This window comes from Toxotes jaculatrix, chromosome 6 (genome assembly GCF_017976425.1).
Source record: "Toxotes jaculatrix isolate fToxJac2 chromosome 6, fToxJac2.pri, whole genome shotgun sequence".
Taxonomy (NCBI): Eukaryota; Metazoa; Chordata; class Actinopteri; family Toxotidae; genus Toxotes; species Toxotes jaculatrix.
In genome coordinates this window covers 14558306-14570736 of record NC_054399.1, presented here as the reverse complement: position 1 = coordinate 14570736, position 12431 = coordinate 14558306, and the positions used below count along the sequence as shown (strand labels likewise).

Here is a 12431-nt window from a genome sequence, read left to right as displayed (position 1 = left end):
TTTTGCCAGGTACTCCTTGTCGATCCACTTTAGGGTGCAACACTAAACACCTCTGATATTTTGGGATTTCATGCCTAAAGTCACACATTTGATAAGGACTGTATAATTTTACAGGAATTGTTTCGTCTTCTTTTGCAGTTGGTCAGACAAGAGGAATGAAACTTCACGATTTACATCAGATCACCTGAGGAACCCCCCTGAATGTCTTGTGTGAGGTCCTTGGTTGTCCTGGGAGCTCAGTGAGGTAACCACCACATTCAAATTCAGCAAGTGTTTGCAAACACACTGAACATGTTTTAGTCTACATGGATAGGATGCATGTGAAGGGGGAAAGGGTGACTGCCTTAAGCTGATTAATGGATTCACATTCATTGGTGTATTACATCATTGTGTAAGCCTCTAGCTTGACTAGACCCCCTGGAACCCAGTCAAAGGCCCCTAGAGGTCCCCGAACCCTACTTTTGACAGCCCTCTGCTGCAGGTTACACCCACTCCTCCGCCCTGCAGCCTCCACTGCATCCTCCCCTCGTGCTCTCAGGAGTCAGCCACTACCACAGTTCCTCTAGTACTTTAGTGACGGACTGATAGAGCACAGCTGAGACGAAAACATACTTCGGTAAACTTTATACTTAGTGGAATTAAAACAACAACAACAACAACAAAAAAAACCCGTCTTTTTAAGGAGCGGTTGAATGCTGCGTTTACAGGCGCAACGCTATTGGAATGAGAAGACGCGAAAAAAAAGTTTTTAACAAGACGAATAGTTCAGGTAAAACAATCGAACTGTTTTTTTGTTTTGTTTTTTTTGCATGTCCATTGTAACAAAGCACAATACGACGAAGAAACGGCACTCCTTTCCCAGCTAATGAGGATGTCTTTTTTCCCTCTAGGATGCACTGGTTTTTGCTCCCCAAATTAGGCCTGCTTGTGAGTACAGAATCTTTGTGTTTATGTCCTCTCTCCTGTGGAATATTTCAGAGGTGTCACCATGTCGACATTGAACCAGAAAAAGTTCAGAGTTGTGTGCCTATAACGCCTGTATCCCAGGTTATCAATTGTCTGACTCATTTCTCTTTAAAAACAAGAAGTCATTGACAGCAACGAGGCGCACCGGCTTATTAAGTGTGTAGCGGTTGTTCTCTAAACAGGCCTTACAGGATGTGAAGATATATATTTAAAAAGCTTTGATTTGATTTGACTCTTATAATATTAACAATTTATATGTGTTGAATTAAAATTTTCTTGTGTTTGTACAATGTTTGTGTGTTTAAATATGCCTTGAAATCAATCATGAATGAGGACACAAAATGTAGCAGTAAAGAAGACATTGTTCTGTCACTTCGTCATTGAGGTAAACTTTTACTTGTGTTTCAGGTTTGTTTTCACAGCTGTGTATTAGGTGAGTAACATAACATATCTTTTCAGTTTAATACTATTTCATTTAGCCTGAGGTGGTTAGACCAAGTTGCTAACCTAGCTACCTGGCAAGTAACCATAGACCACATTCAAGTGGTCTTAGACTGGTCTGTTCACTGCAGGTGAACAGAACAGATTGAGACATTTACGTCATCATTTGATTGGTGGTTGCTTGTATGTTCTCAGTAAGTTTGTTTCCTTCCATCTGCTTTTCTTCCAAAATGCGATGAAGTCCAATGGAAACAGACTTGATGAATAAATCTTGATGTACACGAAGCATGTGACCTAAATGTCACTCAAGCTTAAAAATAAACATACATGCAATATTTCCATCATGTTTTCCATGATTCTTCCCTCATTTGAAGTTTGACTGGTACTCTTTTAATCATGCTATGTTTTTCTTCCTCCTATTCCTCAAAATGGTTAAATGGCAGCTGACCTGAAAATTAATACCAACTGTTTATCTTGATGCTCCCACTACAGTGAATACACATTGATTTGTATATTATTTTGCCAGTGTTCTTGATTTTATGTTTACTCTTTATTTGGATGTAAACTTGACCTTGAGTGTGGCAGGTGCCAGTGTTCAGTAGCACTTTACTTTCCTATGACAGGTGAACAGAAAAGCTTGGAACACTTACATCATCATTTCAGTTTTCTCCAGTAATCACTAGTATCACTTTCATGGTAAAACTTGGGAAATATAGCAATCTGTCTAACCAGTTCTCACAGGTATCCACAGTGATTTTACTTTAATTTAAACAGTGGCACTGGTCTAACCCTAGTTTTAATCCAAATGATGCCAGAGCATTGATTATAACATGAAGCCCCAGATATGATCTGAACAGCATTAAAATGTCTTTGGGATATCAGAATCAAATCAAAATGCTGTCGGCCATTTAAGCCTGAATTTTTACCAGTGCTGTCTGACACAGGTTTCTCCATTAATCATTTTTTTTCTCTTTTTTTGACCAGCCTTTACACTGGAAACCAGAACGCTGACAGACGATGACTCCTATTATGAGTATGTGCCTGATCGCCTGCAGTGGAGAAGTGCTGAGGAACTATGTAACCAGCGCTCTGGGGCCTTAGCCACAGTCTCCAACCTAACAGAGAACCAAGACCTAACCAACTTTTTAAAATCGCTGAACATCTCTCAACCTGTGTGGATTGCCAAGAAAGGTATGACACATCTCATCTGACAAGTAGGTTCATTGTGCCATTTGTTTACACACTAGACCCTGACTTAACAAAAAGGGTAATAGAATATAAAATGGAACTGATGATGCTGTTATACAACACTCTTAGCCACAGTGAATAAATGTTTCCCAAGTTTACAGTAGGAATAGGACCACAAAGTGGAATTTTATGATTAGATTCCATCTTTTCCAAGATCTGTGCCAGGATTTTTCCTTCATAGTAATGCCTCTTTCTTCTCACTGTGTGGGGTGAAACCAAAGGTTCTTCTCAGACCCTTATTCTGGAATTCAGCGGGCGCTCGGAGAGGAAGCATGCCCGTCTTCTGCACAAGTTTCCCTCCATGGGCTCAGTGACCGTTTGCACCCGTCTCCGGTTCAATCCCAACTGCTTTGGAATTTCCACCATCTTCTCTTATTCCATCCAGTCATATATTAATGAATTCCAGCTCCGTGCAAACCTGATCCAGGGCAAGCCTGTGCAGCTGGCTTTGCTGGTTCATGGTGTTCATGGGCCTTACCAAGATGCCTTTCACCATGACGACTCCTGGCACTCTGTGTGTGTTTCTTGGAGCCAGAATGGTGGACGCTGGGCACTATATACTCCTGATCGTGGGTTCGCTAGGGGTGATGGCCTAAACAGCTATGACAGCATTGGACCAGATGGCCTTTTCATAATCGGACAGGAGCAGGACACTTTTGGGGGCTCATTTAAGAAGGACGAGTCATTCTCAGGGAGCATCACAGAGCTGCACATTTGGGATCGGGTGCTGAATGGCAGCGAAATCTTAAAAATGGAAAAAGAGTGCTTGCCCATTTCCTCTGGGCTGGTGTTCAAGTGGAGCAGAGAAGCCATGGAAATAGAGTCCTCACTTATGAATCTGTGGAGAGACAACCCATGTCAAGGTACATTAGTCAGGATTCCACACGGGGACGGCAAGAAACCAAAATCTAAATCAAAGCAAACAACTGATTCAAAAGGAAGTACAGGAATAGTTAATACTGTATAAGACAGAAGAGACTATCCTCAAGTCCACTGTTATAACATTAGTTTTACATGCTGTTTACAGTTGAGCTAGTTTGGCACTAGGGCTGGGTGGGGTTGCTATGCAGAAAAACAATCACATAGAGACCATTTGAAAATCATTTTGGACTATACACTTTTCAGTAACATGCCAAGATCTGAGCTGGCCTGATGCGGTAAATTCCACCCATCTGTCATTCCAAGCTATGAATAAATAACAGATACAGCCAGGCCCAAGTTTGCTCTGTCTGTGTCCCATCCTTCTCTACACCTCTTATCTCTCTTATCAGGCCCAGTCATGATGTAATGTACATAAATGTTGATGGCATCTGATCGGTTACTTTTAGTCAACAAAACCAACTTAAAAACTAAAAACTGCTATATTAAAATATATGTATATATTTTAAAACATGAGGCTGACAGTGTGAAACATAATACTATCACACAGTCACAGTATTAGCATGTGTTACACTAGTTTTTGTGCACTGTGCAGCTGTATTATTTAATGAAATATAAACATCAGGGCTCAGTATTAGCAGATACTGAGTATTAAATGTCTCAGGTAGAGATAAGCAAAAAAGCTTTATCAGGATATTCTAATCCTTTCTGAATTTGTGGCATACCTTGGCAAACTTACATACACACAGTAAATACACACCCAAACCGTCACACACACACGCACAGTTTTCCTTTCCAGCATTAGAAGTTTAATGAAACTGAAGAAAAGAGGAAATCTCTGTCTCTCTTACTCTCTCCCTGCAGTGAATATGGGACATGCCGACCAAGTTGTAATTGGCAAACGTTATGGCTGCTAATGGTTCTTGTAAATGTTTTATGCCTCACGTCACTCTGAATCCCACCCTTCAAAACAAACTTTCCCTCGTCTGACATCATGCTCCCCAGTGAGTAATGTAGCTCCAAAACCCTCACTCCCCCACCTGGAACTGAACATGGAGAAAGGATAGTACACTTGTATTCCACCAGTGATATTGACAGTTACAGTGCAGGAACTTATTTGCTAGTCTTTTAAAGACTAACATACAGACAGAGCGAGCCTATGTGCAATAGTTGATGAAGGCCTAGAACCTTTCAGTCTATCAGTTATTGGACTTAAATCAATATGACAAGACCTGCTCCCTTGTCATAGTCCTTAATTTTGCCCTTCCTCTTCCACATCAGACCAGTTCAGACACACACTACACTGGCCACACTACTCCTGGAACTGAACTTATATAGATTCAGTGCTTGTAACAGCTTGTCTTGTCATCAGCCATTTCTACCAAAGAGTCCTCAACCAAGACCCACATCCTGTCAACTATTGATTGAAATGTCAATATTATGCTTAAAATTACAGCAATGTTTTTAAGTAAAATAAAAAGTAATTAAAATAATTAATAAACAAAGAATTAAGAAGAATGAAATTTATTACTTATAAACATTTTAAGCAATGGTGTGCAGTTTTAGTTTTATGTTGACACAACAGCATAGCGTGGAAACCTTGTGGCTAATGAAACTTCATTGCCCGTTCTCATGCCTTGAATTGCATCTAGGTCAGCTGTTTGAATTGTTTTGACAAGATTTCTGAAGTGTAGCATTATCCACACTAATTTAACTGGACATGACATTCAGTCTTTTGTGTCTTTTTTAGATTTTCAAGATTTTAACATTAAGAATAACCTTCACCGTTTCCTTCACCAGGTAACCTCACTGTGTTGCATTCCCTCCTGGATGGAAATTCTTTGCAGAATCAAACATCCTTCTTAAAGTTTTTGCACAGCCTGCAGTCCGATGAGGATTGTCACATCTTTAACCCTGTTATCGGGGGCTGGCATTTAGCCAAGTGTGACTCCTTTCAAGGGGCTGTCTGCCAGTTTAAGAAAGGTAATAACAAAGTCAGTTCATTTTTATGCATTTTATTCTTTAGGTAGTGTGATGATTTGGTTTTGAAATCCATTACATACAGTGGTAAATGCTACCTATACATAATTTTGAATTTTTTATTGTTATCGACATTGTGTCAATATAGAAAAGAATATATGGAAATTTCTAAGGCTCTTGTGTGTTGTCTTGCCATCATAGATTGGCAAGATTGCACTGTGTTGTATAATATTTGTCTCTGTCCCTGCAGAAGTTTTCAGTTTCCCAAAGACACCATTCTTCAGCAGATTGAGCCAGGATCTTCTGACTAAGCCTGTGAGTTGGATAGTTTAGTAACACAGCGCACACTGAAATGATAAAAAGCTAAAAGGAGTTCACAGCTTTGCCACAACAAGGATTACCTATGTCATTAAGAAGTTTAATTTAGGCTGTGTAGTGGAAGAAATGGCGGCCATGTTTAAGGCCTGAGGCGTGTAGACAGAGAATTGGTGTATTAGAAACATTACATTACATTCAAAATCATCATCTATCCTTCTTTCCCTGATGGAGGAGCAGGGGATCAACACTTCCTGGGGCAGAGATCTGACCTCGCTGCAGCAGCTGTCCCAGGCTGTCCTGCATTCTGTGGAGGCCTGGGGTCCAAACTTCTTCACGTCCAGTGATGTCTACTACCTCTCCCAGATGTTTGAGATGGAACTGACTGCACTGGCTAGTGCTCACTCTGCTGGACATGATGCAGCAGAGATCATGGTTTCCATTGCCACTAACTATGTGAAGGTGGCTAGTTTGATGCTGGAGCCCAACATGGCTACACAGTGGATAGGCCTGACGGATGATGGGGTGAGGGGGTGACCTTTGTTTATTTGTCTTATTTCTCTGAGGTATAATTGGTAATTGATTTGCTAGATCTGTTTAGAGAGTTTTATTTTCAATTTGCATGAAAGAACTATTTGTAACTTGGACTCAACCAAACATTTGCTTCTGGCTTAGCAAGGTCTCTCCCTGTACATAGGTTGCATTTTTTTTGGTCCTACTTAAAGAGATGAAGGAAAATTATTTAAACATTGTTCTTAACCCAGGAAAACCATCCTTCCTCCTCCATGAATCTCATTCTGACATTTTGGTGTTGGGTCTGTATTTCTTGTACAGGTCAGTGTGGGGCCATTTACCATCGTCAAGAGAATTGACAGTCTCACTGAAGCTCTTGGAGACATGCTGTCTGCTGAGAGAAGAGGCTTCACTCTTTCTACCAAGAACATAGGTAAGGAAAACATCTTAAAACATAAAAGAAAACATCAACTATCTTTAAGCACTTGGTTTGAAATACAGGAGGCACATGTTCTCTGGTGGTCAAAGTTGATTGTGAATTTGAAAAAGAAAAAAAAAAGTATTTATTCACTGGACACATTTCACTTTTAGAGGAAAAAGACCAGCATTCTTGTGATAAAGAGATTACAGATTTTTGGGTTGTCTGTCTGTACATCATTATGTCTGTCCCATTCTTGTGAGTGCGATATCTCAGAAACACTTTGAGGGAGTTTCTTCAAATCTCTTCAAATGGTCAAAGGACAGAGGTCCAGGTCACCCTGACCTTACAATATATGTTTATGGCCGTAACGCAAGAATTCATAGGCTACTATTCATAGGCTAAAAATACACTACCTTAATGCCTTTTATTGAATTCCATCAAGATCTTTTATCTTCAAGTTTTTATTTGGAGGCATACAGTAATAATTCTAGTTTTTGTTTTGTTTTAGGCTTTTCTGATTTATTTAGTTGCATGTTATGCCGCATCTTGTCTCTGCAGTGGATACATCTACAGAATTCAGGGAATCATTTTTAATGTACAGATAAATCTACTTTATATAATGTTATTGAACCCAAACCTCTGGTAGCTCTTGGCTTTGTAACATAGATGAATAAAATACTCTTCTTGCATTTCTACCTGTGGTTATTGTTACTGTTAATCTGTCTTCGGGGTGTCCTCTGTTGTTTTTGCTGCCAGATGTTTACATGAAATGGCAGAGGCTGTCTGAAGAGCACTGTAGTCAAGTCTTCAAGCCATCTGTGGTCGGCTCTCACACCACTAGCAGCAGTAGTCAGGATGAGTTGATAATCCCTGACACTGAGCTCCAGCGGTTACACACACTGGGTAAGAAACACACACACAAAAACACACATCATAGAGGCCAACCCATATGCGAATGTAAAACAGAATTACATTTGTTTTACATGACCCAATACATAGGCAACATGCACGTAGCCACAAAACGCGTGGTTTTTCTGGACGTGTCCGCATGTACAAATGCAAATTCTTTGCTGATTAAATGAAGACATAGCAAACTTGACTGTAGTGTCATTATAATGTTAGATATGTGTGTTAGATGCCTAGACATAACTAACTTACTGTACTTACTGTAGAAAAAACCCTTATGAACTTTTCTACTAGGTGATGTAGTTGTTTAATTGAGCTACTGTAGCTACGCTGAGGCATGATGAGGTCTATGTATTCATGCAGCTGGAGTACAGCTTATCGAGTGTGAATGTGTGAAAGTGCTGTGTGAAGTGTGACGCTGCTGAAAGTGATGCTCAACAAAGTATTTTGTATCAACAAAGAATAAAAATAAAGCTGCTGTGCTCCTCCTCTTTCTCACATCAGGACATGAGGAAGTGATGTTTATTCATACCCACTATAGCCATCTGAGTGAGATTGTGTCTGGAACACAGGAACCTCCAGTGAGTCACCAAGAGAAAATGAAAAGGTTGGTTGTAGTTTTTTAGTATGTTATCTTATGTTCTACTTTAAATTCCAGATTATTCTGAAAAAGACTCAACTGAGAGAATAGCAAATGTCAGTATCATATTTTATTCACACAATTTTCTCACCAAATGAGCATCACCATCATACAATGTGAAAGAATTTGCCAAATGTCATATTACTTTCAGCACTTGCCATATTTAAATTTAGTCAGAACAGGCCATTCAGCTACCAAAGAGTTTGCCTTCAAGTTGCTGTGAACACATTACGACAAGATTGTACTTCACTTAAATTTAGGCAGAATGGAAAATTACCGAAGCTCTGTAAACAACATGGCATTATTTTTTAAATGACAGGTTAAACCAAATATGAAAATATAAATCAATAAAGTTAACTTATCTGCTAAGGTTTCAACCAAATAAGTTTTAAGACATATGTAAATGGTAACCATTGTTGTTCCCAGAGATCTCCCGGGTCACCTGGCTTCTGCCGTCATTTCCGCCACCATCCGTGATGCCTCCAAGGGCCAAACCATTCCTGTGGCTGTCCAGTACACCCTTTCTTCATCCAACGTGGTACAGTCTAATATTAAGGCTACGTCACACAGTATGATTATACTGCCTGTGATATTGAATATATGTATTTGAACATCACAACTGACTGGCCAAGGTTTGAACAGACTGTATCTTTTGAAACTTGTTAACTCTCTGAGTTAACAAGTTTTAACACTCTCTGAAGTACAGTTTAGTTTTTTTTTTTGTTTTTTTTTTTAATTCGTAAAACTCTGAGTTCTGCCTTGAAACTGAAATCGTCATCGTGCTGATGGCAGATAGTTTGTAAAAAGCAATCATTGTGTCCGAATAGCAGTTGAGTTTTTGTGAAGTTGTTGCTCTTTGATAAACTCACCAAGTCGAGCATGTCATTATGAAGGAATTTTCATCTCCCAGCTAGAAGCACATGGCCTTTATCCATGTCGCTTTTGGCTGGGTACAGTCCAGGGTAATATATTAAGAGAGAAATAGAAAGGGAAAAAAAACAAGTGTAGACATATGTTTCTGTTTTCTAGGTGGAGTATTCACAACAAGTTTCTCCTGTTTGTGCTTTTTGGAATTTCAGCCTGATGTAAGTTTGACAACAACATAACACATAAACATAAAATCACATAAAGGACCCCGATTAAATGAATGTGTCGTTACAACAGAAATGTGGGCTGTTGGGTAAATGGTGAGGAGGTGGTCTTTTACTGTGTACTATGATTTTTTCGATGCTGTCAATCTTAATCTTGAACACAACACTCAAATATAACACAGGAATACGCGATGTGTTTCATTCCAAAACGAGATCTCCTTAGATAGATATGCAACCTTTCTTTGTACTTAAAACGAAATGTCTGTATCAAATGAAATGATGACTGTGTGTTTCTGTGTGTCTGTTTATATGTTGTGCTGTATAGGCATAGTCATACCAATAGCTGGTCCAGTGATGGCTGCAGGGTGACATTTGCTGGCTCTGGTGTCACTTCCTGTCTGTGTAACCACACCACCAACTTTGCAGTGCTTATGAATTACCTGGAGTCGAAGGTAACTCATAAGATATTTTGTGATGCAGTTGAATATCACACTGACTTAGAGGATGTGTGAGGGGCAAAATGTAAACAGTATGTTTGAAAGTCAAACCTCAAATTTAAACTATGGTAAAGGTTATGAGAACTTTTTAATATTGACCATATTAGGTAGCTGTGTTTTTCTGTCTCTTGTGACAGAAGTGTTTGCCATAGAATTCTTTACAATTATTTACATCTAAATCTAAATTGTGCCGATATGAAGTCTAAATCCAGGTTTCTGTCTAAAATTGTGAAAATGATTTGCTGTACACTGTATTAACCAGCAGGTGTCACTCCCAGTGCGCCTATCCTGTTGAAGAATGAATTGGTGTCTATTCAAAGAACACAAAATAGTAAAAAAAAAAAAAAAGTAAAAACCATGAGCAGCATTTTAATGTTTGTACATTTTTGGCATTTAGCTGATACCCGAATCTGGTAAATCAAACCTGTGATTTTTCAGTTATGGGATGGCTCCTCATTAACCACTAGGATACTCTGACACCGTTCTTCTTTCTCTCTGTTTTTCTCTCACTCCTTCACACAACTGCATTTCCCTTCTATCCCAGTGGAGTCCTGAGGAAGAGCTTATTTTGACCAAGCTGACATTCATCGGCTCTGGCGCGTCTCTGTGTGCGCTGGTGGTGACCTTGATGCTGTTCACTGTGCTGGAGTGAGTACCTGATTTTTCCTGTCCCACTTAACCTACGGTGCTAACATAGCAACCTGGTTTCTGCCTGTTTGAGCCAGCACACACAAGTTCGCCTCAGCCCTTTTTTGTGCTGATAAATACTGCTGGCAATGCAACGGTTATGTATTGACAGTCACTTGTTGTCCTGTGCAGTTGCTACAGTATAAAACCTCAACATATACTGTAAATATGGAATATTCACCTTGTGCATCCTAGCAGTGGCTGCACAAGATTTAGTATGTATATAACACTTGAAGAATTATGTTCTTTTTTAATGATGCAGAAGTAAGAAACTTCTGTTAGTATAATTACAAGTGTGTACTATATGTGTGCCTAAATAAAAGAAGAAGAAATTATTAAAAAACAAGGGTATTAAAGTCTGATGTTCTTAAAACTAGCTTATAAATTTTGTCAATATTTGATATATCAATCTGATTATTTCTGTGCCAAGAGCATGACAATTGTTAGGTATTTTAAGAATTTAATAATCCTGTTCTTTTCTGTGAATAGAAGCTCCCAAAACAAATTAAAGTGATATTAGTAATAACAACAATGTGAAACTTGAATCTGATCAACCATTAGAATCAGTCCTACACTGGTCAGTCATACTGGGCATTGTTGGACTTGGAAATTTGGCTCTCAGTTGATCTGCCAATCTAATTGCATCAATAAATTTAAATTCAAAGCTATTTGTTATTGCCGTTACCCAAGATGTGTATACATAATATTGTTTGTATGGAATAACAGGTTAACCACCTGTAAACTTCATGGTGTTTTCAAACATAGCCATGTTAAAATTAACCATGCATCACCAAATTTGATTTACGCAGAAAGTCATGTTTTACGAGTTATAAACGTTTGCTGATAAGAAAGCCCACATTCCACTGCCAGATCTCCGGATGTGGTTTGATGTGACTCTCTATCCCATGTACTGAAAAAAAAAACCCACTGAGATAACTTATGGTGCATTAGTTGCTCGTGCTCTGTTCCTAAAACTGCTATGAGTATTGACCAGTGCTAATCCAGTAATTACTGTTGTCTACATGTGAGTCCACTCTGAAGGTTTATGGCAGCGTTCTGCAGCTGTTAATTAAGATTAGGGTCACTGAGGGATCACCATCGGCTCGAGAGGAGCTGCCCTCGCGATTTATGACTGTCCTGAAATCAGAGAGCGCAGCCATGCATTTCACACACATACTGGCGTATGATGTACATGCATTTGTGTACTTAAACACACACACACACAACGCACCCATGCACACAAAGCATACATGTCCACAGATGCATGCATAATCACACATGAAATTATGGTGGTCGCAAGCAGTGATGCAGATATGAAATGAGTCTAAATAGGCTGAGCCCATCAGGAGGTAATGAAAGGCTCTTCAGTTAATTTACCTCTCTAAGCCAGTTTCAGCTGTCTGTTTCATTTATGTGAAATGGAAGACAAGTATGTGTGTCGTATACACACTGCCATCCAGCATGGTATTGAATTCTGAATTTATATAGTAAACTTATATCAGGTATCAGCCCTGCAAGAAAACATATCGGAAAACAAACTAAAACAGTAGTTACAAATTCCAAGTTTAAATGTGTCATTTTAAACCTTTAAACCAACAATAGTAAGAAATGAAAAATATAATTCTGGAATGATGCAGCAGCGCAATCAACAGGATGACGATGGATCCATAAACTGATTCAAAGCACCCAAAGCTAATCAGTGTCAGGTCATTTTATAGCCTTTGGATATGACTAATTTTTAACGACTCTAACGATGGAAATTTTGATGGGTCAACCCCACCGTTCATGTTCACCGTCATAGCCTTATGGTTATATTGTTATCAAAATTATCTGCTAGGCTTTAAAAT

At 39.1% G+C, this 12431-nt stretch overlaps 1 protein-coding gene across 4 annotated transcripts in view; it reads left to right on the top strand.

Moving 5' to 3' along the window:
- Positions 1 to 607: 607 nt before the first annotated feature.
- LOC121183464 (adhesion G-protein coupled receptor D2) overlaps positions 608 to 12431 on the top strand; it is an 82285-nt gene continuing 70461 nt past the window's right edge. For 2 of the 4 annotated variants that reach the window (XM_041040543.1, XM_041040545.1), the window contains exons 1-15: positions 608 to 769; positions 891 to 927; positions 1375 to 1399; positions 2392 to 2598; positions 2877 to 3518; positions 5335 to 5517; positions 5765 to 5829; positions 6064 to 6354; positions 6664 to 6775; positions 7520 to 7666; positions 8174 to 8276; positions 8736 to 8847; positions 9339 to 9394; positions 9726 to 9852; positions 10442 to 10545. In XM_041040543.1, the coding sequence (XP_040896477.1) occupies positions 892 to 927; positions 1375 to 1399; positions 2392 to 2598; positions 2877 to 3518; positions 5335 to 5517; positions 5765 to 5829; positions 6064 to 6354; positions 6664 to 6775; positions 7520 to 7666; positions 8174 to 8276; positions 8736 to 8847; positions 9339 to 9394; positions 9726 to 9852; positions 10442 to 10545 (2210 nt within the window). In that variant the 5' untranslated portion in view covers positions 608 to 769; position 891. The remainder of the gene's footprint in view (positions 770 to 890; positions 928 to 1374; positions 1400 to 2391; positions 2599 to 2876; positions 3519 to 5334; positions 5518 to 5764; positions 5830 to 6063; positions 6355 to 6663; positions 6776 to 7519; positions 7667 to 8173; positions 8277 to 8735; positions 8848 to 9338; positions 9395 to 9725; positions 9853 to 10441; positions 10546 to 12431) is intronic. The other 2 variants (XM_041040544.1, XM_041040547.1) reach the window with 2 other exon arrangements.